This window comes from Gavia stellata, chromosome 22, assembly GCF_030936135.1.
Source record: "Gavia stellata isolate bGavSte3 chromosome 22, bGavSte3.hap2, whole genome shotgun sequence".
Lineage (NCBI taxonomy): Eukaryota > Metazoa > Chordata > Aves > Gaviiformes > Gaviidae > Gavia > Gavia stellata.
The window spans coordinates 6,098,618-6,124,452 of NC_082615.1; the positions used below are offsets into that span (position 1 = coordinate 6,098,618).

General features: G+C 48.1%; 1 protein-coding gene across 10 annotated transcripts; it reads left to right on the forward strand.

The window, feature by feature from the left end:
• The first annotated feature begins 2,694 nt into the window (after positions 1-2,694).
• Positions 2,695-25,726, forward strand: EXOC7 (exocyst complex component 7). 10 transcript variants are annotated; one of them, XM_059828283.1, is made up of 22 exons: positions 2,695-2,809; positions 3,635-3,700; positions 4,770-4,954; positions 5,634-5,739; positions 6,239-6,461; positions 7,766-7,933; positions 8,879-8,890; positions 13,832-13,924; positions 14,920-14,988; positions 16,337-16,482; positions 16,809-16,961; positions 17,666-17,764; positions 18,347-18,409; positions 18,737-18,803; positions 21,260-21,298; positions 22,360-22,425; positions 23,165-23,285; positions 23,714-23,809; positions 24,101-24,164; positions 24,694-24,735; positions 24,918-25,051; positions 25,465-25,726. In XM_059828283.1, the coding sequence occupies exons 1-22, from the start codon at positions 2,750-2,752 to the stop codon at positions 25,565-25,567; spliced, it is 2,175 nt and encodes a 724-aa protein (XP_059684266.1). In that variant the 5' UTR covers positions 2,695-2,749; the 3' UTR covers positions 25,568-25,726. The 10 variants fall into 10 exon arrangements, with proteins under 10 accessions (XP_059684266.1, XP_059684267.1, XP_059684270.1 ...); XM_059828284.1 differs by lacking the exon at positions 8,879-8,890; XM_059828287.1 differs by lacking the exons at positions 14,920-14,988; positions 21,260-21,298.
• The last annotated feature ends 109 nt before the right edge of the window (positions 25,727-25,835 follow it).

The window sequence follows — 25,835 nt, forward strand, 5'->3', positions numbered from 1 at the left end:
TTTTTTAAGCAGGAGCTGTTCCTGGGGTGAGCAGTACCAAGCCACAATGCAGGGGACAGAAAGTCCCCACTTTGAGAGCCACCATTAATTGAATTTATCCGAATCTTGTCAAGATTACACGTTTTGTGCAATGACCTTCGCCATTATAAAGGCAGCCAACAGAAATGTGGTTTTGGGGGATATTTGTATCTTTCCAATGACTTGGAGCTAAGCCCTGAGCAGGCAAAGCAAAGCCCATCTCTGCCTCAGTTTCCCCACCTGCAAATCAGGTCGATTCTCTTTTCTGAAGTGTTTTGGGTGACCAACGCCCTGAACACCTTGTCCTCAGAGAAGCAACTGTCACGTCCCTGCGAGCGGGAGCCACTTCCTCATGCCTGTGGCAGCAAAAACTGCCGTTGCTGAACAACGGGGCCATGCCGTTGTTCGAACCCCACAGCCTCCAACACCCAAAGGTGTTGGGCTCCGATCTGATCCTGTGTCTTGGGTTTCGGAGCACTGGATCCAGCTTTGCTTTGCAAATGCTGCAAGGGACTTTTTATCTCTCTTGTTAGTGCACTGAAGCCCCAACCGAACATTGCACTGAGGATGCAATCCTTATTCAGCCGTGTTGGCTGCGTTTTCTGCCTCCTGCGCCCGTGCTGATAGTGAACACATCCACCTGGATGAAAATCCCTTCTCCGAGGGATTTTCTCCCTGTTCCGACTCATGGAGGGGGAAGCAAAAGGCAACTCAGCATTCCTCCGCGGTCGCTGCTGAGTCACCACATTTGCCTTTCATCCACCGCAGCAGCTTCGGCACAGAAAGCAATTCCTCCTGGGCCGGCGGGGACCCTGCGGTTGGCGGTTTGCAGGGCGGGAAGATCGGCACGGCCGTGGCGCTCCAGCGGGAAGGCGGCGGGACCAGGATTGTCTCGGAGCTGCCGTTTCACCAGCTGCACCCACTCCTGGAGAAACTGCCAGCAATGAGCCAGGGGGGTATTTACAACCAAAGATCCCAGGTGTGCTTTGTGCCCTTTTGCACTGTATTTTAACATGTTCAAACTGCAGTGTTTCTACCCTTTCTTTTTCATTTTACCAGAAATAACCTCTGCTGCTTTGACTTTTTTCATTTGACCAGCAAGCCAGGTTTTTTCTGCTGCCTCCCCTTGGATGTGGCGTTGCACCTCACGTTTGCACAGACTCTGGTAGTTTTTACACTATTTATTGGCAGACTGACTTTCTGTATATTTATTCACCCTTTGCACCCTAGCTGGCAGCGACGACATGGGTTGGGTGCCTCTATCCCAGCTCCCCCTCTTTGCTCTGAGGGCTCGGTCACCCCATGAAGGTGTGAGGGAACATTTTTGCTGGGTTTTCAGGAGATATACAGCACTATTCAGGGGAGCACACACAATTGTTGCCCAGGCTCAGAGAGGGGAGATTTCATTTTGGCCCTGGTTGCTCTTTGAATGAGGGGAGGAGTGTTAGCAGAAAAAGCATGGATTGCTATAAAAAAACAGAGATGGCTCTGCTGTACACGGAGGAAAAAAAACCTTCCCAATCACACCAGCCCAGAGGGGAAAAGCACAAGACGTGCTGAGCGCTGATCCTGGACAGGGGTCTTCTCTCTTGTACCCACAGGACAAGATCCCCTCTAGCAGGTGTCCCCATAAAACACGGGCAGGCAGTCATGGCTGGGCAATGTCACACACAGAAAACACAGTGCCCTGGCTGTGCATCGGCCCTCACAGCAGCCAGAGCCCGGTCACAGCTGTTTGCAGCATGATAAGGTGGGTTATGAAACACACCGAAGTTGTTGAACAAAAGAGACCAGTCGGGCTGTTTCAGCTCCTTTCCAGAGCCCGGGGTGGTTTGACAAGGGGAAGATGGATGAGAACACACCAGTCCCTTCACACAGCAGGGGCCTCGGTGCACCATGAGACGGCAGGCTGGGACTGTCTGTACTGATAAAAGCAGCTCCCTGTGCCAGGCTGGATGTGGTTTGTGAGGTTGCAGAGCCCCGTAACTGCCTCAGCGTGTGATAAACCCGGCCATCCCCACCTATGCCGCAGGAGAAGGCAGCACCTTCCCTGTGGTGGTAGCCTTTCTTTCCGGAAGATGGTTGCTGAATGGGAGTGGAGTGACCTGCACTCCTGCAAATGTCTACATTTCCCTAATTCATACTCAAATTTCTACAGTTTAATTTCCCTGGGCTCAAACCCCTGTAATCTTCCTCCACACCTCGCTTCTCCCTCACGGTGTGTGGCAGAGTGGCCCTGGGCCTGGCCGCCCCAACAGCTTGGCAGGGGGGAAGGCTGGGTGGCTTTGGACCCCCGTCAGGACGTCGTGTCCTGTGGGGACGTCGGTGATACTGGGGTTGGAGGAGTTCGACTCGGCCAGGCCGTAGTGGGGATGGCGGGCCTGGGGAGCCAGTCCTGCCCTGACAGAAATGGGGTGCCACCCTGGCACCCGCCACACCACTTCCAACATGGCGGCGCAGCCTGCCCACTACTCCCAAACTGCCCGTCACGAGGGGCAGTGCGCATGCGCCTCTTCCCCTCTGGGACAACAGCGCATGCGCGTTCAGGGCTGGTGCCTTTCCGGCCCCTACTTAAATGGAGACCACTCTCCAGAAGGCCCTTCGTTTTCCTGCGCATGCTCAATGTGTCTTGCCGCTCCCAAGATGGCGCCGCGGCAGTGACGGGAGGGCGGAAGAGGGTGTCTGCAGTGGGACTGAACGGTGGAGCGCGGCTCCGGCGCTCCGCGGCAGGATGATCCCCACCGAGGAGGTGTCGGCCCGCAGGAGGGAGATCGAGGACAAGCTCAAGCAGGTAGGGCTGGGCTAGGGACCTGCCGGGGCCTGGGCCTGGGCCTGGTCCCGGGCCCGGGCCCGCAGCCCCAGCGCGTTGCCTAGGAGATGGGCCTGGGAGCTGGCACGGAGGCCCCCTCCGGGCCTGGGAGCGTCCCGCGGCCCCCTAAGGGCCTGGTCACCCCGCTCCGGGCCTGGCAGCATCCCCAGGTCCCCTTCAGGGCCCAGGGCCCTTAGTTTTCAGGGTCAGGAGGTATTTCTGCCCCCCACTTTGGGCCTGGGGCCCCGCTCTTAGGGCCTGGTAGCTTCTGGGGGCTCTCCCTTCAGGTCCTCAGGTGCAGCCTGTGGGGCCAGCCCTTGCAGGTTGCTGTGTCCCGTCCGTCCCCCCCACCCCATCTCTGGGCTTTGGTGACTTGAAAACAGCCCTTGGTGGTTGCTTTGCGTTGGCTGCTTGAGTTCACGGCTGTGTGGGGGATTTGGATGGTGCCTGTGCAACACCTGTGTTGTGCTGTGGCAGGGAAATGTGGTCTTGTGCCAGTGTGCCTCTGTGGTATAGGTGTTAACGTTATATTGTGCTGTGACTTCAGTGTGCTAAGGCTCATGGGCTTGGGATATTAGAGGGAAATGAGTAATCCATAAAACCCTCACTTATGTTATGCGTCTCTCACCTCGGGTCAGTTGTTGTGATTTCTGCGAAGAGGTGGCATATTAAAATGTGGTGTCAGCATCAGATCAAACATTGTTTGCTGCAGTGTTTACCAGGACTTGTAAAAACGTACGTGTAGCATGTAGTGACTTAAATGCTCCATGTTCAGAATTGAAGACTAGTTTTTCATCCTACTGACAGGAAGAAGAAACCCTGTCCTTTATCAAAGAGAGTCTTGAGAAGAGTGACCAGCTTACAAAGAACATGGTAAGGAGGTCCTTGAAGTTCAGCCCTAATGTTGGGCCTCGGTTTACTTTTTCTTAGGACAATCTGTTTTCAAGGCTGTCATTGTGCCTATCTGAGGAATGCAGAGTAATGAACCACTTGCTCTGCATCTGTGTTTTACACTTCAGTGGCTGGGCGAAGTGGGAAACTGATGAATGTTTAAATCCTAAGCTTCTCTCCTGAGGAGATGAGGGCTCAAATGAGTCTGTCCTCTGTCTTGGGAATAGGTATTAATAGACCCCAGACTAGTTTGTGCAACAGCATCATGTTGTTGCTTCATAAAGTCAGGTCTCGTTTGGAGTTTTATTTTGGGAGTGTTCTGCTTAGGAGGTAGAAAGTAATTACCATGCTCTAATTGCTCATAAGGCCTCAGCTAGTATACTATGTCCCGTTTTGGGCTTAGTGCTTCAAGAAGGTCATAGAGGCACTGCCAGAGAAGTGTGGAAAACATAACGTAGGAGTGAGTCTTGAAAGAATTACATTTTTGCCTAGAAAAGATGACATTAAGGCTCCATTTATGAGCTTACTAAGAGGTTTTCCACCTTTCAGAAGCAATATCGCAGTCCCTTTTAAAAACTAAATGTCTATGATGGAAAAGAAGGTTCTCGCTATACTGGTCCTGTGTCGTCGTGTTGTGCATCTCATATTTGGGTCTTAGTGGTATGGAGCAAAGTGGCAGCCGGTTTATGTTTTTGTTATTTTTACCTAGGGCACCTCTAGGCAGTTCCTGTGGATTTGTTTTCTGCTGTCAAATAAAATTTTGCTCCTCCTTAGTACTGTCTTGAAACATTAGCTTCACACTTTACAAACATCTAATTCAAGACTGGCCCGTCTCTGTATGGCAGGTGATCTATTTTGTGATTATTAATACAAATTAGGACATAGAGGGATTAAACAGCCTGCTTAAGGAGCCATGGCAAATTAGTAGCAGAGCCCAAAAAGTGAAGCTGGGACTTGAAGGTCCCTGATTGCCCTGCTCTAACTACTGTCCAACTGTATGGGTCCAGGTGGAAGGATGTCCTCAGCTCTCTGTTTCTCTCTTGGCGTGTAGGTTTCTATTCTCTCCTCCTTTGAAAGTCGTTTGATGAAGCTGGAGAACTCGATCATCCCTGTCCATAAACAGACAGAGAACCTGCAGCGCTTGCAGGAGAACGTGGAGAAGACCCTGTCCTGCTTGGATCACGTCATCAGTTACTACCATGTGGCTAAGGACACAGAGAAGATCATAAAGGAAGGGTGAGTTGAGCAGCTAGATCTTACTGGGGTGCTTCATCCTATAGAACTTTTGGTACAGAGGTAGGGGACCTGACTCCACACACTCATCATAATGTTCTTTGTCCCCCTCCCACACTCTTTTCCCACTATCAGTCCACAATAAAGCTGCCTGACTTGACCTTCAGCAATCCCCAGAGGGCAAAGTCTGCTCAGACCCTGGTGTCTCTTCCAGGATTTGCAGACATGCTGCCATATGAATCTCATGAGCATTGGTGGCTTCTCTTCTTTCCTCCACCCTTTTCCCAAAGGTTCTTCCTGCCCTGTTGATGTTGTCGCTGCATCCAGGATGAATCAGAACTGTTCTGGAGCCTGCTTTCAGTCTCTGGGAAGGTGTTGTGATGGCCCTTCTCTGGGGTGGGATGTGCAGCTTCCTCTACCTTCCCATCAGGGCCTGACTGGGAAAGGATGGCAAGGCTGAGAGTTGTGTGCTGCTCCATCATCAGTACTTCTGCACTTGCTGCATGGATTAGGTATTCTGCTGTGCTATTGAGTGGAGGCAAAAGGGAATCCCATGACCACCTCCTAGTTGAAGAAAAGGGAATTTAAATGTTCCTTGTTATTTTTATCCTGAGTTTGGTCTGGTGCTTTCTTGATACCTTCTTTCTTTTCTTCTTCTGTTTATTTTTGGTTTTATTTTCAGCCCCACTGGGAGGCTGGAGGAGTACTTGAATTGCATGGACAAAATCCAGAAGGCGGTGGAATACTTCCAGGACAACAATCCAGACAGCCCGGAGCTGAACCGTGTGGTAGGTCATGGGTCTGGAACCTGGCATGGGTAAGAGGGACAGATGTAGCCCTGCTGCTTGCCCTCTTGCTTGCTGCCTTGTAAAGAAGGTGTTTGGGCACAGCTAAAGAAACGATTGTTTTGGCTTCTGTTTAAGTCTGCACTCAGCAGCGTTTCTGCTTGTAGCATTTTTCTTTCTCTACGCATTGTGCCAGTAGGACTTCTGAAAGTGCATCTTGCACGTGTGGTGGAGTTGATTGAACCTCTTCCTGAGCAGCTCTTGTCAGTCCTTCAAGTGCTTGAACAGAATGGGAGGTCTGTTTAAATCCCACTTGAAAACTGAGCAACTCCCAAGCCTTTTTTTATTTAATTAGCTTTAAAAGTTTCTTAGTTACAGGTGTTGGAGTTTGAAGCATGTGGTTAGAAACGCTGCAGAAAGTATGTTCTTATGCAGAAATACTTGTGAGTGACTGATTACAGAAGCCCTGTGCTGCTTCTGTCCTTCTGCTGTTTTGTGCCAGAAATCCCTCTTTGAGAGGGGCAAGGAGTCCCTGGAGTCAGAGTTCCGCAGCTTGATGACACGACACACCAAGCCGGTCCCACCCATCCTCATCCTGGACCTGATCAGCGGGGATGATGAAATGGAGACGCAGGAGGAGATGTCTCTGGAGCACCTCCCGGAGAGTGTCCTGCATGATATCATCCGCATTTCTGGCTGGCTGGTGGAAAACGGCAGGAATCAAGGTTGGTAGTGCTGTGTGTTGTTCCCTTGTAGTTCTGTATCAGGTGTGTGCTCTCCAACTACTTACCACATGTGGCTCAGACCAAAAGTAGGGTGTTGAGGGTTGTGTGTAGCACTGTACAGCTTTGATTGTAGATCACACACCTTCAGCCTTGAAGCCTCTGCTCAGGTGCTGCTGTGGCTAACAAACCATGACTCACACTGCCGTTGGTAGCTAGCAGCACTAGCAAAACTAGTGACTGCCTTAGTGGCACCTTTTAGGTGAGTAGTTCAGTCTCCTTTCAATCACCTTCTTAAGATCCTCTTTTTTTTTTTTTTTACAGCATTTGTAGTGAGTGATGGTTTGTCAGTTGAACAGAATGATCTGGTGAATATGATGAGACAGCTGTGTAAATAAAGCATAAATTGCCTTAATGCATAGCCTGTCCTATAGCAGAAATCCATTTAACTTGCATCTGTAATGCCTTCTGATGGAGCTGCAACTATCTAGTGCTCCATCATTATAGGTGTTATAAATGTGCGAGACACTGGTCACTTATTCCCATTTGGGAACTATTTATGAACAGAACTTTTTGTAGTAAATGTGACCAAGGGTGGGGGGGGGGGAAAGCAGCACAGAAGACTTTCTTCAGTCAGTACATGTCTCTTCTTTCCTGTTCTGCAGCATCAAAATCTGCCTACAGCTTTATACTCCTTTATTAACTTTTTCTTTGGGAGTGAACAATTTTATGGACTTGTTACAGGAAACCTGTACTTTCACATACGTATAGCTACTAGAATCACCCCCCACCTCAATGATTTGCTTCTGAGTGGGGATTACTGTGCTTACCAAGTATGACAAACATCTTTAAAAGCTTAAGAACTTTTCCATGATCAAAGGCGACTCAAGCATATATAGCATATTTTTCTATTCTGCTTTCAAATGATGAACACCTCATTTAGTTCCTGAATGCCCTGAATCCTGAGAAGTGTGTAAAGTCTCATGTTAGAAACTGAGCACTTGAATTGACAATGTCTTGCACAAATGTCTCCCAACAGTTCCACAACTGATGTGCTCTTGGTAATGGTGCACAGACTTAATGTTGTGTATAGTGGAGAGGGCTGGAATGAATACTGCGGGGGAAGGAAGAAGAAGTAGTAGTTTTTGAAGAAAATGAGAGGCTCTGGGAGGGAAAAACGCTTACTTGGGGTCCCACATCAGTGCTACTAGGGCCCCTTAGGGGCACAGAGTGTTTCAGGAAAGGTTTGTTTTATCATATAGTGTTCCCTGTTTGCCTATAATCTTGTTTCTACCTTGTCTCCCTAGATTTTATGACTGTTTACTTCCAAATCCGCTCTGTCCAGCTTGACCGCTCCATCAAGGGGCTGAAAGACCATTTCCGTAAGAACAGCTCCTCCACTGGAGTGCCATATTCCCCTGCCATTCAGAACAAAAGGAAGGACACCCCCACCAAAAAGCCAATCAAGAGACCAGGTGAGTCCTTGAAGGGGCGGGGGGGATTGCTGTACTGTGTATCCTCTTGCCTGGCTATCAAACACCTATCTGTAGGCCTTCTCACTGCTGAGGTAGCCTCTGTGTCTAAAATGTGCGTTTAGGACAGAAGCAGGGGTGAGACTTTGGAGATAAGCGCCTCTTCTCTGCTCTGGATTCAGCATTGAGGCTACAGACATTTTCTGTCTCTGTTATAAAAGGGCTATAAAAGGATATGATCTGAGAGCACCTGTCCTCAGCCTTGGAATATGGAATACAGACTGTGCCACAGCAAAATAGAAAACTGTGATCTGATAAAACACATCACTTTAATAATCATTCGTTCTGAATAAATCATTGCTGTGCTAGGAAACCAAGAACTCATCAGGACTTGAGATGGGGACTAGGTAGGTGCCTACTGACATGAGATCCAAAGTTGTCTCAATTTTGGAAGGGCTGTTAAGCTTTTGCCTCGGCTTGTCTTTGGAGGAACTAGGAATGTGGTTGGTGGCTTACTCCATCTCTCCTCATAATGGAGTTTTGCTGCATTTTCTGCAGCTGGTGAGGCCGCTTACTCCGGTGTACCGGAGTGCAGAGCTGGAATTCCCATCTCTGAAACGTGCCATCTAGTGGGAGCACAGCCAGGAGGGCCAGCAAAAGCTAGCACATACCTCCCACAGCAGCACAGTGATATTGTCCCGCTGTGTGTCACAGCACCCTCTGCAATAGTGATGAAAGTCAGAAAAGTTCATATTTCTGTGGGTTTACCTGGCCAATACTCTCCCACCCTACTATTTTTTTCCTGTGTTGTCAAAATACTCTTATTGGGTTCAAAAACTTAAGAAATGTGGCTAGGGACTGGGAATGGATGGGATGGGGAAAGGGAGGAAAAGAAATGCCCATTTTAATTGTGCTGTGTTTATTTTTATAATCCTGATGTGAATCCAGTCCTCATCCCAGGTAATGTGCGTCTATGTGTGCGTGTGCTGGCCCTGGTGCTCGCTCTCTTCACTTCTGTGTGTGGAGAGGCTTTGCTGGGCCTCTTCTTGCTAAAGCAGAGGGTGTGCCTGGGATATTTGGAGAGGGAGGGCTGGCTGGGGAAGGCTGTGACATCCAGAGATAACCCCTCTGGTCTTTTAAAATCAATCTGTGCCATTGCTGCTGCTGCGTCCTGGAGCTGTTCCTGAAAGCTGATGTGCGAGTTGCAGTTGGTGAATGCAGATAGTCTGTGAATTTCAGTGGATTTTGCCCTGTCAGCAGAGCACCACCTGACAAGGGGATGTCTTGCCCCACACTTGGCTTTCCTCTGGAGTTTGACAGGTAGTTATTTGCCTAAGAATTTGCCCTCAGCGTTGGGAGGCCTGTAGAGGACAATATCCTCCTGCTGAGGAGAACTAGCTATGCTGCAGATGGCAGAAAATCAGTGTTTTAAATTGCTCCTAAGCATGATGGCAGTCATTTGTGTTCAGCTCCTGAGCAGTGTCTCCAGCCCAACAACATGATTACAATAGGTAAAAATTTGTGTGGTTCAGTAGCACTCTACTGGAAAGATGCCAGACGGGGATCTGTAGTTGAGCCATGGGGAACTCGGGTTGCAGGTGCTTCAGGTTTGGTCCACAGTTCTTGGTTATCACCTGATACTGAAAAGATCCCTGGGTTTTGATTGCTGTGAAGTTAGCAGGGCCAGCAAACATTTCTGAGCAGCCTGCCAAATGGTAACATCTCCCCTATGCCCTAGGTAAATAGATGGAGGAGATTTTTTTCATGAGCAGATTGAAAAAATCACTAGGATTTTTTAATGGGTCTCAGATCTTGTAGGCTCCTTTCTGTGTGAGCATCCATGTTTAAGAGCACAAGCATTTGTTCTATACAAACAGGGTTCCTCCAAAATGGATGCATTTGGCCATCCAGAATTACTTGTCATGATGAGTGTCTCGGCTGTAGGTTTCCCAGGAGTTTTTCACATCTTTTTGCCCAGTTTAATTGGAGTTTGTGAGATGGGCCAGGTAGAATGCCTAGAGCATGGTCTGAATGCACTTAAAGAGCTGACAGTGTATGAAGGAAAGCGCATTTCAAATGATCTATTGGGGTATTGTTCATCTCAAGAAAAGATAGTGGCTAATTTGTCTCCAATCTTCTGTGAACAAGGACAGAGAACCAGACTGTAGCTCTTGAAGGACAGGGGTGGTTAAACCTCATACACCAGCCATCTCTTATGGCTACTAAATTCTACTTAAGTGAAATTAAAAATGGAGGGAAAAAAATAGTCTTTGAGCAGAGATTCACTGTTTTTTCTGCAGTTCCATCAGATTTCAAGGACAGCTCTTGCAGTGGAGGTCTTATGCCCTCTTCGCACTGGCACAGTGGCCCTCTTCATAGCAATATTCATCTGGTGGTGTTTGATTCCCCTGTTTTTAGCCTTTTTTCAATTATGGACAAAGAATTTTTTTTCTGTGCTACTGCTTCAGTAAGTAAAGTCAAGTTCTGCCGATTTGGGTTTCAGACAAGGGGGTTTTCTCGCAGTTCCAATTTGATTTCCTTAAGGAAGAATATCCCAGTGCACACCCCAATGCACACTTAAACCTGTTGCAAGGGATAAATAACAAACTAAATCTGATGTGCTATAACTTGTTTACCCACAAAGCAAAGAGCAAGAGAGGCTACAGCTAAAGGGAAGGTGAGGTGTTAGGGACAGGGTAACAAAGCAGAGGACCCCCTGTCTCCCCCAGGTACTATGTTGGATTCTGGAGAACATGCTCCATATCCATGTGTTGTTTCAGAGGGTCTTCATCTCTGTGTTACTGTTTTATTTGTTGATGTACCCTGTACCATCTCCCGTTGTTACAGCATGCAGTTGAAAATCTGACTGCTGGAGGTGCTTCTAAAGTAAAGTTGTCTCCTCTTTAAATGAAACTTGCCAAGTCAAGTTGAACTGATGAAGCAATCTGTGGGCTTTTTTTTTTTTTGCAGTTTGCTGTTTGAAATGTCAGCAGTCTGTCTCAGAGGGCAGGTGTATTCAGATTCCCAAATCATCCTGCTGCAAACATATGCACATAAAATACCTCTTCTTTGTGGTGCCGGTAGACCCAGTGCTTTTTTTTTTTGGCTTTAGAGCAGCAGGTAGCTCAGAAGCTCTGCATTGCCAGGGAAGGATAGGGCCAGAAGGTGCTGGTAGGGGCACCCAGCTTGGCTGCCTACAAGCAGAAGCCGGAGATCTTTAGCTGGTTTTATACAGACTCCTGCAGCTGGTGCTTAAAAAAAGAGGATGCGTTGCCCTTCTGCTTGGTTAGGAAACTGCTTAATGAAAGAGAGAAACAATGTGCAATTGGAAAACTGTGCCTCATGCATGCCCAAAAGCCATTTTATTTAACAATTGGGCCACAGGAGCAGAAGTTTCAGGTGTTTTTTGACTTTTGGGGGTTTTGGGGGCTCTTTTCAAGCTATAGGGGAGCCCTTTTTCAGTTTACTTAATGCTCCAGTTTACCTAGCGGTGAGGTACTACCTGGAAGGCAGGCTGTGGAGTCTTTGTGTGGCAGAACAAAGAGCCTGTTCCTGCTTCCCATATTGATCGCTGCCTAGCTTGAATGTGATGTTTTCATTAGTAGCTGAAACGCAGTCCCGTTTGGTTTGCGAGCTGCCTAATAGGGGAAAACAATTGTGGAACAAAAGCATTTGGCTTCCACTAGAATCCATTAAAGCCTAATTAAAATACTAAGTAAGAGGGATACAGCAGCACTGAAGTGATGCCCGTGAACACTGAACACTCGGTGTGTGTCAGCGTAAACACAGGTAATTGTGCTTATGCAAATAAAATGCAGCAGTGGTGTTTCAGCTCATCTGAGAAGAAACTGTCAGGGGTGGGCTGTGGAGACGTGCGCTGCATACCTGTGAAGTGAGATCCTATTGACAGCAGCAGCAGTTGTACTGTCTGCTTGGTTCTCACACCAATTTACCCTCTTTTTTTATTCTTCCCCCCCCTCCCCCTGGATGCTTGAAAGTGGGGGAAGATGAAAGAACTGGTAGAAGAACAGTACCTGGGTTGAGCTGCTCTGCATCAGCTGGGCCCTGGTAACAGCAGTAAGAAAGAGCTTAGTGCATATCTCCAGAGCTTGCTACAGGCCTGCTTGCTCAGAGGAACTTGCTGTTGTGCCCAAGCTATTAAGGTTTCTGAAAGCAGCGAAGAATAAAGTGGAAGTGTTGGGTACAAAGGGCATCAGGAAGCTTGGAAGAAGAGGCATAGCCCTCCCATTTGATCGTATGGCAGAGGCTAGGAGCAAATGCATCAGCACAGTGAGGGTGTAAGTCTTCCCACCTCCCTGGTGTGCGGTTAGAGGGGAGAAGTTTCCTACTGGAAGAATGTGTTTTATGGATATGATTTTTACTTTACTGAGTGGTTGAGAACACGCTGAACTGGTAGAAGAAAAATGGTTCCTAAAATGTAATGTTTCACTGGCAACAAGTTCTGTTATTTAGTAAGTGCACCAGGTTAAGGCAGCTTGGTAATTCAGTGGGAACATCTCTCTCCTGTTCTGCCCCATTAGAGATGCACTGTCTGGGGGACTTAAAGTTTCCTTCCCCCTGCGGCGTATCCCTTCATGGGATCGAGCTGTCCTGCGCCCCAGGATACTGTTCTGCAGCAGTGTGTACTTGGGCTTCCCCTCAGGATAGCGGCCCTCAGCAGTTGGGCAGCCAACACTCATTTCCAAGCTGCACTGTGGCTTACAGTTACTGGTGGAAGTAGGGATTTTTTGCATGTTGGAAGTATTTATTACTTTGAAGCGGAAGAACAATTCTTAATTTTGGCAGCAGCATTTTTATTTCTTGGATCCTTCTCCATTTACTCAGGTCTCCTATAGAAACTCCTTCTACCTTCCCAAAACTTTGTTCCCTGTTGTGCAGGCAACAGCAAAGCTCTGCTGTGAGAGGGTGTCCATGTGCTTGTGATAATTGTAGCTTGTTGCATGACGACTAACCTTTTAATGTGGAAGCAGCGCTTAGTCTTCAGTTGTCACATTAATGCTTTGTTTTGTGCTTTCTAGCTGTATATCCAGCATTGGCTTTTGTTCAGTTCTGTCTGTTTTTTGTGTGTGTTAAGTATAAATCTTTTTAACCCAGTGTTATTTTTTTTCCATGGTTTTAATTGATTTGCAGTTCCTTAGAAGAGAAGTGTCTTGGGGATTAGGGTGACTTAATGCGAGTTAGACATGGGTGGGCAGCATCCATTATTCTATGATGCCTGTGATGGGAATTGCTGCTGCAATTGCTGTCTTGAGCCCAGAGGTTGTCACCCTTTTATCGCTTCCTGTAATGCCAGAGATCATTCCTTGTCTTGGCTGTGGGGCTCCTGATGGATCTATATTGAGCATGCTCAGAAAATACCCCTCGGAAAGTCACCTCTTTCTGCAGGTCTAACCAAGTGGCTGCGATTGTGGCTCTGGGGAGCAGGCAACGTGTTACCGGACAGGAATTGTCCGTACTGCGAAGCCCTGCTTCCACAGCTGAGGAAAAGCAACAAACCTTACATGCTCGGATTCAGAGTACCGGCTTAAATAAACTCGTTACAGGGAAGGGTGCTTCATTGCTTCCCTTCTCTGATTGTGTTTTCTCACCCAGCCATACCACCTCACCAAACTGATCTGGGCACTCCCTGATTCTGTAACCCTGGCTGGAATTCATGCCCCCACCCACAAAGCAGGGAGACAGTCTGGAAATGGCATTGTATCTGCACACTTGGACACGAGTTTGGGGTTCGCGTTCCTGTGCTGAGCATGCTCATTGGTGCCCAGCATCCTCTTGCTGGGCCCAGGTGACTTGCTGGTGGAGGGCTGGTGTTCTGGGTTTGTTTTCTTTCACTTATTTTCTAGGTCGTCTTGTCTCTTTTCTCTCTGGCTCTGGTGACAGGCACGATCCGTAAGGCTCAGAACCTTCTGAAACAGTACTCTCAGCATGGTCTAGATGGGAAAAAGGGGGCCTCTAACCTCATTCCTATGGAAGGTAATCACAGCTCTAGCTACTTCACCCTTGACTTTCTCTATGTATCGGCCTTGCTTTTCCAGGTGGCACTTCCATTAGCCTAGTGCCTGGTGGACAGCATTGGATAGGTACAGCTATCCTTGGGGAACCAAGGAGATGCTGGAGGGCCAAATTATTCTTCTCAATTTAGTGTCTGAATTTCAAAGTTTTGGTAAACATGAGTACAGGTGGAGAGGAATGTTACCTTAAAGCAGTTGACCCACCATAGCCACCTGGCTAATGGAAGCTCTGCTCTAATGACATCTGCTTGTGGTGTTTCTGTTGTCTTTTTCTTTTTGTCTGGACTTTGAGACATTCAGATTCCTAGTGACCTTTCCAAACCTGATGCTGAAGTGTCAGACCACAGCTAGCTCTGTGCATCATGCCTGTACATCTTTTCTGTGGAGACTTACCTAAATGGTCGTCTTCCATATTCTGATCTCCTCTGCCCATAGAGTTTGTACCAGATAAGGGAGAAGAGGTCACTTGCTTCAAAGTATCTTTAAGACCTCTCTGCCTCCTGCTATGTACGCATCCAAAGTAGATCTCTTCAGCACCTACATTGTAGTCTACTAAGTCCCAGATGGTGACTATAACATCACTCATCTGGGGGGAAAAATTCTCGTGCTGAGCAGGAGATGGGCTTTAAGTTTGGGTTTGTAATGGTTGTGGGTACAAATTGGACCTCTGGTGCCTGCTATCCCATTCAGAACTTATGGCAGGAGGTTCAAGGGACTCCTGTGGCCCAACAAATGACTTAACTCACACTTCTCATCAGGTTTCAAAGGGTTGCTACCGCTACGTAGCCCAACAAAGGGATTTGGTCAGGTAGCATTCCTGGGACTGTGTAGGGAAAAAAGTGTCCATCAGATCAAATACGCCAAGCTTGAAGCGGCTTCCAGCCAGTGTGAGCATCCATGCTGTAACCACCCTGGATAAATTGCGCCTTCTGTTTGTGCCGGCTGACATCTCACTAGGTCATGAGCATGATTTACGAGTTAAACACCTTTCCGATACCCTGAGCGACAAGCATGGGCCGGCTGCTGGTAAGTACCATGTTGTCACTTCATAACAAGCTGGCTAACATCCCTTCTTTTCAGCATGTTTCACAGTAGTTTTGTAGCCAGTGGCTGTTCCTCTACATGGGCAGTCCTGGAGCATGGGCCTTCTCTGGCTAAGAAGCTCTGGCTCTTCTCAGTAGAATTCACTCCTACTAATCACACACACCCCAAGCCCTCAAACAGGGAACCCCAACTTTGTCCAGCCAAAGACTGGTGGCTACCGTGCTGAGGGGCACTTTCCTATAGGTAGCTACTGGCTTGTTTGGTGCTGAAGTGAGGCAAAAAGGAAATGGATCACATGTGGCATGCGACACGGTGGGCCACTCTCCACTGTAGGCAGTCTGTAAAACCACATCACGTTTGTGTGTCCCCTACTGACCATAACTTTTAAAAGATCAACCTGAGGGACCTGACAGTGTAGGGAAGAATTGGTTCTTTCTCCATCAAAAGTTGCAGATGTTGCTGGGAGGAGAGAAGGAGCAGCAGCAGCCCATAGCTTAGAGAAGGCCTTTCTGTGTAATCTTACTGTCTTGTAGTGGTTACTACAGGGGTCTGAGTAACGCAGGATGGTGTGAGTCCGTATGTGTCTGTCCTGCTGACATATCCAGCAGCTAGTGGTTGGCATGAGTTGGTGCAGGCCTTTGTATCATACCGGCACTTCTCATGCCTACCACGTGGGTTCTTTGATGGATCTTTGTATGCTAGGACTCAAATAATTGCATTTGTGTGCAGCATTGTGTGGCAGATAGCTCACCTAGCTGTGCTGATATTCCTGCTTCATAGGATTTAAATGTTCATCTGCCTGGTTTTTATCTTCTGTTTCTGCCTGTGGGAAGAGGCTGCCTTCCAGGACAGCCTTGACTTCCCAGAAATGTTGATGCAGAATGGCAGTTCTTCATCTGCATGACGGATGGAGATAAGAAATTCTAAAAATACAAGCAGAGATGTTGAATAATTCACCTCAGACCTTCCTGAGTTTAGTACTCTGTGTTCAAGCCCTTGACTAAATTTAGTCTGTATCCCAGAAGAGCTCCACACTTGCCTTCTGTCATGAGGCCGGAAAGAGCTGGTGTCCTGATGTGCCTGTTTCCTGAACTGCAGATGACTTTGCGTGCCTCCTGCAGGGTATGCATAGCTTCCCATGCAGAAACCCAGGGGGCAGGTTCGGTGAGAAGATGACTCTTGTTCTCATGAAAGGACGGGTGCAAAGCCAGAACCACCTTTTCCAGAAGAACCTTGTGCTTCTTGTGTAAACGAAGGCCTTGGAGTGAGCCGAGCTGCTGGAAGTTCAATGTGAATTTCGTTCTCTCTTAAAGCCATCTTGCCTTTACAGGGAGGGATGACGTCTTCGACATCGAGATTGATGCATACATTCACTGCGTTAGTGCCTTTGTCAAACTGGCCCAGAGCGAATACCAGCTCCTGACAGAAATCGTTCCAGAGCACCACCAGAAGAAGACCTTTGATTCTCTCATCCAGGTCAGTTGAGCCTCTCTGCTTAGCTTCTCTTGTAAAGGATACACACAAAGTCATCTTCTCTTCCTCTTCATTGAGAGGATGTGGATTCCACCACCTGCTGTGGGTGCCCAAGAGCGCCACCACTGCTAGGGTTGTCCTCCAGGACCTGTTTAGGGAACTGGGGCCTGGACAGACCCTGGAGACCATGTGCTCAGAATCCCTCACTGGGTACCACAAATGACCCATCAGCTAAATTGGTATCCTTAACGGGCATCCTGCCTTGAGCCCCTTGTGCCCCCAGGGCAAAAGTCCTGCTGCTTCCTTCTGACTCTCTGACTTTGTTGCAGGAGTCATTAGATAACTTGATCATGGAGGGGGATAACATTGTCTCAGCTGCCCGGAAAGCCATCATCCGACACGACTATTCGGCTGTGCTCACAATCTTCCCCATCCTTAAACATCTCAAGCAGATGAAGCCAGAATTTGACCAGGTCTTGCAGGCAAGTGTGCTGGGATTGGAGAGGGTCCTGTGGCTTGGGTTGTCTGGAGAACTTTTTGAAAGGGATTATCACAGTGGCTTTGAACAAAGCCATGCTGCTTCTGTCCTCCAGCATGGACTGGAAGTGACACAAACGCAGCTTGCTCCTTTCTGTGATGGTGAACCAGCAACTCAGCATCTCTCAGCAGCAGTTCTTGTCAGTTCAAGTCATGACCCGGTGGTGGACCGTCTACATTATTCTGCTGTACGCGTGGCCTCTGAGGTGTTTCATCTCTGATACTGTTGAGCTTAGTTTACACTGTGCTCACTGCCATCTGGAAGATGGGCTGCTCTGAGGAGAGCCTGCTTGGACCATGCCACAAGGTTCTTCAGGTATCAAATATGGCATCCAGGTTTAGCAAGGCTCCTTTCCATCTGCTTCCAGCTGGTGACTGTGATGCACCAACCTCCTGTATCAGGTACTGTGTAAAAGGAAACATGAGAGGTAGCAAGTCCTGGACACTGTTAGGGTCACAATATCTTCCCTTTCTGGCTGGTAGAAGAACGCCGGATTTCACGTGTTGTTGATGGTGCTGTAAATATTCTCCTGGCACATGGGGAACTGAGAGTGAGATATTGGGGTGGGGGATCAGGGAGAATAGGTGCTGGATGAAAGTTCAGATACAGTTTGTTTTCCTTCTCTGATCTGTTATGGAACTATTCCAGGGAACTGCAGCAGGCACTAAGAACAAACTGCCAGGGCTGATCACTTCCATGGAGACCACTGGTGCAAAAGCACTGGAAGAGTTTGCAGACAACATTAAGGTAGGATTCTCGTCAGTGTTCTTTCTGGCAAGACCAGCAGGCTTGGAAGAGGGGTTTTCTGAGCAGAACCCTAGTTTAGCTTTCAGCTTTCCGTGAGACCACGTAGTTTCTGACTCTAAAGCAGGAGCTTGCTGGGTTGCTTTGGATGGTCAGGAGGCCTCTGCTTAAGACCCTTAACAGGCATAGTACAAGTAATTTGGCATGAGCTTCCAGGCCTTTGCAGATATCGAGTCAACCTCAGAATTTAATCCTGTTTAAAAAGAAAGGAAAATTGCTGACTTGAAAAGTTTTGGGAGGACTCATGTTAAACTGTTCCTGTGTAAGGTGGGCTTGGTGCACTGCCCAGTAGGTGCGCTGAACATTTGATGGTCACATGCTGAACAAACCCCTGTGGTTCTGAGCTGCCGGTGCATAGGAGCTGTGGTTTCTGAGCACCAGGAGATGGCACTGCAAGAGCCAGGTCTGAGGATGTTGAGAGAGGCTGGATAAACAAGCCTACAGCTCATTTGCAGCAGCAGTTGTATTGTAGATACCTTCAGTTTCCTTACATGCTTACCTTATGTCTCTTTCTTCCCTTCTTAGAATGATCCGGACAAGGAATATAACATGCCAAAAGATGGGACGGTTCATGAACTCACCAGCAACGTATGTGATGATGATTTGAACCATCCTTTGTCAAAAACAGCCTCTGAAGAGATTTTAGAAAGAGCAGTAGGGAAACTTCTTTTCTTAAGTTAAGCTGTCTTGGTATTGGAAGCACAATTAACTGGCTTCCGTGGAGAGATTAGCTAGTTACCCTTGCTAAGCCATGATGTGACTGTGTGGGTAAAACCCAGCAACTCAGCGGGGTGTAGTGGTTTGTTTCTTGAGGGCTTTTAAGTGTGAGAAGACAAGTGGTCCTTCATGATCCCTAATAGCAGAGCATAGGAGATGCAATGTCGTTTGCTCATAACTTTCCTCCCTTGCTTCCAGGCCATCCTTTTCCTACAGCAATTGTTGGACTTCCAGGAGACAGCAGGTGCCATGCTGGCATCGCAAGGTACATATACGCATGGGGCTTGTTTGGGCATGCAGTTCCTTCCCCAAATTGTCTGGACATCTTCCCTAAAAAGACCAAACCTCAACATGCACTGTGAGCTTGTTCTCCTCCTGTCCTTCACCCTGTGGTTTGTCTTGTCCTCTGATCTGCCATGACTATGTAGTTGGTTATCTGGAGGACTTCAAGGGATGCAGAGAGTTTCCCTGCTAGCCTTCCACACTTGCTCTGATCAGGTACTCTTGGGATGGTGTTTAATGCTGATGTGTTCTGTGGTATCAAGAGAGGATGCTTTAGTCATTTAGCTTCACATCTGACACTGAGCTGGTCCTCTGTGGCTGTACTGGAGTGAGGGTGGTTGGTCCAGCTGCGTTAGCTTTAGTTAGGATGTGTGTTGATGAATTGCCGCCTTTCTCTGCCACATCTTCTGGTCAGAGTATAACAGCAGCAGCAAGAATATTCTCTTCAGCATCTAGCCATGGTCAGGCTGGGACTCCTGAGCTATTTGTGTGCCATGTGCCCTAACAGAGAGACAAGTTTAGCTCTGCTGTGCAGGATGCTAAAGGGACTAGTTCCAGAAAGAAATACATAGATCAGAAGCTGAGAGCTGCTGTCTCATGTAACAGGATGCTGCTGCGTATCAGCTAGAGCGTGATTCTTGGTTCTGTGCAGAGCAGCAGCTCCCAGCTCTCTAGTGAGCCTTCGGCCTTGGCAGAGCTGATGCTTTCAAGTAGGTTGGAATAGAGCAGGCTGGAGAGATGGAGAACTGGAGATTCAGGGGGCACAGGGACCTGAGGAGGCACAGGCTGCTAGCTGGTGTCTGGAGAGGGTTAGGGAGCCCATTAGAAGCAGGGGAAGGGGGAAGCTTACAGCTGTCTCCAGACTTCCATCTGCAATTCCTGCTTGGAAAATTCTGCCAGTTCTAAATTAACTCAAGCTAGGATGTCTCTGCTTCTTGCCACATCTCCTCTAGCCATGTGCCCTCTCCACTTGCAAGCTCGGTGTGCTCAGAGCATCCCGGCCCTTGACTGTATCTCCTTGGCCAAAGAGGTGGTCTGAGGTTTTTTTTTTTCCTTGGAGAAACCAACTGTTCTATGTCCTTCCCTGAATGGTGATGTCAGACTGTTGTTTCAAAGTCTTGACATGTTGTCATGCAGTAGAGGTTGGTCATAGGAGCTGATTCAAAAGGTAGCATAGGCTTTTTTTATTTTTTATATTGGTCATATAACAAAATGTGACCATATCCATGACACACAAACCATTTCCTTTTTAATTGTGGTTGGTTGTACCTCAGGTATAGAGGGAACCTGCTGTGTAAAGACAGCTTGAGAAAAATGCCTCTTTGCAGTCTGTTCAATTATTAAAGCTTGAAGTCAGTGTAATTGTAACAGATCTGGTAACTTGGGCTGACGTGTAGTACCTCAGAGCCATGCATGAGATGACCCACAATCCAAGTACCGTAAATCCTGTTCTCTCCATCTGCAGTCAGGCCTTGGGGACCATCTGCTGCCAGATGCTCCCTGTTCTCTGCCAGTGTTGTTCTCGTGCAGAAACAGCTCTGTTGCTTTCTCCAAAAGCTAGGCTTGGTGCAAGACGGGGCACCCACATGGGGCAGAGCTGCTCTCATTTCGAGTGAAGCTGGTTACTGAATGTTGGTGAATTTATGGTCCCTGTCCAGCTGTGGACCTGATGTCACCCCAGACCAAGCATCATCAGATCAGAGGTGATTATGTCAGTGGAGTTTAAGGAGGGAATTGCTTCTGCAAACAGAGGTATCTGCTTTGGGATGGTGTCTTGTCCCCAAGGGTGCCCCTCTACTGACAGCTTCCAGTTGCTAGCTCAGGTGTGAGTGTCTGGATTTGGGTTAGATAACTCCCACAGTCATTCCAAGTGGTGGGAAATGCATGCAGTTTTTTCTGCAATGCTTGACTCAAGTGGTAGCAAAAGCAAAGTTGATCAGTGGAGTGCAGTGGTGCCACTCCCTTGCTCTTGCCCACTGAACGGCTCTGTAGGGCCCTGTATAGCCATGCAGGATGCTAAAGCGCAGAGTGAGGGTGGGATGGCTTTGCTCAGGTTCTTGGGAAGGTTATATGGGCTGTGCAGTTCATTTCAAGGATCAGTAAACTGCTGCTGGCATGAGGGGAAGCTTTCCTTTGCCTTGAAAGTGGTTTTGAACTGATCTGGAATGAGGTGTCTTGCTAAATACAAGCAGTGACAACACAAACAATGTCTCTAGCAGGGGAAGGAGGTTAGACTCTGCCTTTCCTCTGCAATCTCCACTCTGTGGCCTTGGAGGGACTCCTGCCTGCTCTCCTCTGTGGCTATCTGTGGCTGCTCTATGTTAATATCTGCTGTGTTCTCAAAGGGATGGTGGTCTCTAACCTGTCTTTTTGCACTTTGCATTTCCTTTTTCTCTCTCCTCCCTCCCCTTTTCTCTCTGCTCTGCCTAATCTTTGTAGTTCTTGGGGACACATACAATATTCCTTTAGATCCCAGAGGTAAGCAGACTTACCCACACGTACCTGTTCATATTGCCTCGGACTCTGGTGATGTATGTTAATTCTTTATCCTTCAGGAGTTGTAAATAAAGTGACACATAACTGAAAAGGGAGAAAGGGGAGGGTAAGTAACTTTTGCCAGTGGGCTGGAGAGAATAGGGAGGGCTTGTCACCAGCAGACAATGAGGGATGCCGTATGAGCTGAAACAGGCTAAAGACACTCTCATGGCACTGAGTCTCTTTGGCATGGGTAGCAAATTGGCCCAGCTGGTGTCATGCTTTATCTCATGTGCGCTCGGCTCCTTATTGTCCACCTCCCAGCAACGGGAGCCTCGAGGCCTTTCCCATGGGGTGCTTATGAACTCAGACCACCCGAGCTAGGCCCGGCTGCCAAACTCTCTGGTGGGGGGAGGAGATAGCTACCCCACGTGTCCTGTGGGATCCGTGCCCACAAGACCTTGAGGGCAGAAAGCCCTCTCTTATGCCTAGACAGAGGAACATGTGCCAGCCTGGAGTCATTGCTTCTAAGGGCAGGCTCCCATGCTGGCACAGTCCTTCACACAGAGCCAAGCGGACCCTATCAGCAACCATGGGGATGGCTGAAACTTTCCAGAGCCCTTCTGCTCTGGAATTGTTTCAATTACTGTTGTGTGCCTGCTGTTAACAGCTCCAGCTTGTTTGTTCTCTGATTGCCAATTTCTAGTGCTTACAAACCCTTTTCAGGTGGTGGGGGAAGGATGGGGAGAATATGTTTAATGACTCTGTTTCTGAGCAAGAGGATGTCCTCTGAGCACTAGGAGGGAAAGGAGAGACTTCTGCCGGGGTGCTCTGCACTTGATGCAGATACAAGGATTGAGGGGTGCAGAGCTCTTCCACCCTCACCCTGCATAAGCTGCTGAGAATCGGCACTGAATGAAGCAGGGGGCTAATTTCACTGTCGACGGGAGCTCTGCACTAATTCCATAGCAACAGGGATGAGGCTTGTTTGAATAGAGGCAGGCTGACCACATATGCACCTTCCCTGTGGCGTGTTAACTGGCCTAAGACTCTTTTCTTTTCAGAGACCAGCTCTTCAGCTAGTAGTTACAGTTCAGAGTTCAGCAGGCGGCTGCTGAGCACCTACATCTGTGAGTACTCTGCACACCTTCCCATTTCTGCCCCATCTGCTGTCCTTCACGTAGCTTGTTCTTGGGTGAAGAGCACAGGCTGTGTCACTTACTCCATGTGATCTTTTTGTGTTTGAGCTGGAGTCTGATGGGAGGGATGGAAGAAAGGGTCAAACTGGGAGTTTCAGACTGTTACAGTTAGATAGGACAGAGCACAGTGCAGCTGCTTGCTGTGCTGCAGAGCTTTTGCCATCAGTTGCCTTGAACCATTGTCACCCAGTGCTTTGCACCTTCAACCCCACAGAGGCTCCCAACTGCCAAAGGGGGTCTGTAAAATCTCGATCCTGCATTTAAGAAAGACAGTGAGATGAGTTCACGGTACTGCCTTGTGGTGATCTATTACAGTGGGGATCAGGTCCTTCGGCTTCTTTGAGATCTGAGCCTGTGTTGTGGTCAGGCTGTGTCTGATCATCCATGCTGGTCCTGGGACTTATTCTGAACACAGAGTGCAGCTGTATTGCCAGTTGCAACAATGACAGTAGTTCACAGAGAGGTTTTGGTGACTCACTGAGGAAAGATCTGTGTAAGGCTTGTAGGATTGTTAAGTACACGTGATCGTACCCTTGTCTGCACATGCAGTCGGGGCTGTGCTGTTCACTTTGCTGTGGGCCCACAGTGACAGTACAGAGCGCTTGGTTTGGATTGTCAGTAATGAGAAGTTTAAGTGCAAACCTTTTTGTTCTGTTTTTCTCTCTTTAAGGCAAAGTGCTGGGCAACTTGCAACTTAACCTTCTTAGTAAATCCAAGGTTTATGAAGACCCAGCTTTGAGTGCCATTTTTCTGCACAACAACTACAACTACATTCTGAAATCTCTGGAAAAGTAAGTCTGTATCTGTGTAAACCTCCCTGAAGCCCAGGCTGATTCTAAGCATGGTTTTGGAGCAGAGCTCTGCATTGAGCGCATTTACTTGCCGGCCTGTCTCATCTCTGCTCTTTCTCCCATTCTTGAAACTGCCCTTTTGAAAGCTTTGCACTATTATAAACATCGCATTACACGAGAGTGGAAGATAAAAAAGCATCAGAGATGCCATAGGTTGTAGAGAATCCTTTGATCTTGGAAGGACTGAGGACATGGCTTCGGAAAGTAACTTGGAGTAGCTTCTGTCTCCCAGTTTGTGCATTTCATGGCCCTTCTTATTGTAAAGGGCAGAAAAGAACTTGTTGATAGGGGCTTGAAATGTTGCTATCCTGCTAGCAGCCCTGAGAGCAGCTGGCTCACATGCTTACTCAGGTTTTCTGTTCTGTCAGGTCTGAGCTGATCCAGTTGGTAGCCGTGACACAGAAGACAGCAGAGAGGTCTTACCGGGAGCTCATTGAACAGCAGATCCAGACCTACCAGCGCAGGTCAGGTGACATCCTCCGCTCTTCCCTTGATTTTGTCAGTTTGAGAGCTCCTTGGGAGCCAATGCTGCTGGAGCGGTAGGAGAGATTAGCCTAAACCAGAAACTTGTCTAAAACCAAAGCCAAGTATTTTGGTTTCCAAGTGATTAATGTAACTTGAGAAGGGGTCACTGTGGAAAGTTTTGGGGTGTGTATTGTCTGGGGTGGCCTTCAGGTCATGGGGGAAGACGTAGATGTTCTGGTGAGTCATGAGTAACTCCTCTTTGCCTCTTTCCTGTCTCATTTCACATGCAGCTGGTTGAAGGTGACAGATTACATCTTGGAGAGAAACCTGCCTGTCTTTCAACCAGGAGTCAAGGTGAGAGGATGGGCAAGGATGGTTTTGAGGTGATAGAAATTGCTGGAAACATCTTCTCCTTTGTCATATTAAAAAATTCTTAGAAACCTTCTTTATATCTCATGCCAGTATTGCTCTGCAGAGTGAATACTGTGGCTGGGACAAGATGGAGAGCAGCACTGCCTTCTAATCTTCTGTGCCCCAGATTCACACAAGCCTTTTAATCTCTGCCTTCATTCTTATATTTTCACCTGAGCAGATGTAAAACCCTGAGACCTTCCCTTAGAAAGGGCTGGAAGCATAAAGAAGTCTATTTTTATGTCTGTTCTGGCTGAAAATTACCCTTGTTAAACCTACTTCAGGTGAAAGCCAGTTGCTGAATGTAGGTTGTGCTGCTTGCTGCAGCTTTCTCCCCTCCCTGCTTTAGGAGAGGGGATTCAAGCCAAGTAGGTAGGATATTACTTAGGTTGGATGGGGAGTTGTGGGCAAACACTGATGCTGGAAATTTATTTCTGGAGATGAAATAATATCCTTTCCCTCCTTGTTGCAGCTCAAGGATAAGGAGAGGCAGATGATAAAGGAGCGTTTTAAGGTAAGGAGGTGTTAGATGGCATAAGAACATCCCCTAGTTGATCGGCACAGACAGTCAGACCAAAGATCTGCTTAAGGAGGAGACCTGTCTGTTGGTGATCAGCAGTGGAGGGGAATAACATCAGACTCGGTACAGAGACGTGATTGCAGATAGGATGCTCACTGAGTTTTTACTTCGGACAGGGTTTTAATGACGGGCTGGAGGAGCTATGTAAGATCCAGAAGGCCTGGGCAATCCCAGACATGGAGCAACGGGACAAAATCCGCCGGGCACAGAAAACCATTGTGAAAGAGACCTATGGTGCCTTCTTGAACAGGTGATGACCTCTTGCAACATTGTCCTCACTTCTTTGGTTTTACTGAGGTCTTTGGGGCCTAGAGTAGCCTGAGCTGAGGCACTTTTCTATTGTCCTGTCTTAGCTTCTCTATCTCACACACTAAAACATCCCCAAGCTGAACTCTACTAGCTGCGAACGTCTGCTGTCACCCTGATTCCTTGGTCAGGGTGAGTGCAGATGTTCTAGCTAGCACAAAGCTCTGAGCTGCCTTGGGCTATAAATGTAAAACTTGGGAGACCAGCTGTAACCGGGTCACTTGCTCCCTACAAAATATCCTGTCAGATTCAAGTGGGACATGCTGGAGTGGAGCTGACTTGTGACAGAGGAGGGGCCAGTGGGTCTCTTTGCTGTGTTCCAGTCGTTTGTCACCTGGGGGTTGTCTTCCTTTGCAGATATGGCAATGTGCCCTTCACCAAGAACCCTGAGAAGTATATCAAATACCAGGTTGACCAGGTGGGGGAGATGATTGAGAAGCTGTTTGACACATCGGCGTAAGTCTCCAGCTGTCGCGTACTCTTCAGCTGCCAAGTACAAGTTGGCACTCTCTCAGCAACCTTTGGGACTCCCTTCCCTTCTCCCCTGCCCCATTGTGGTGGGCAGGGTGTTATACTTGTATTTATCAGGTTTATAAACCTGTGGAAACACTACCTCCTGCCTGTCTTTGCCTTATTCCGTGGATCCGGAGCGAAGGCTGCTGTGTGGGCTCTTAATGTTTGCACATCTTCAGGCCTGGGTATAAAAGTTAATGCTTTGATGTGGAGCA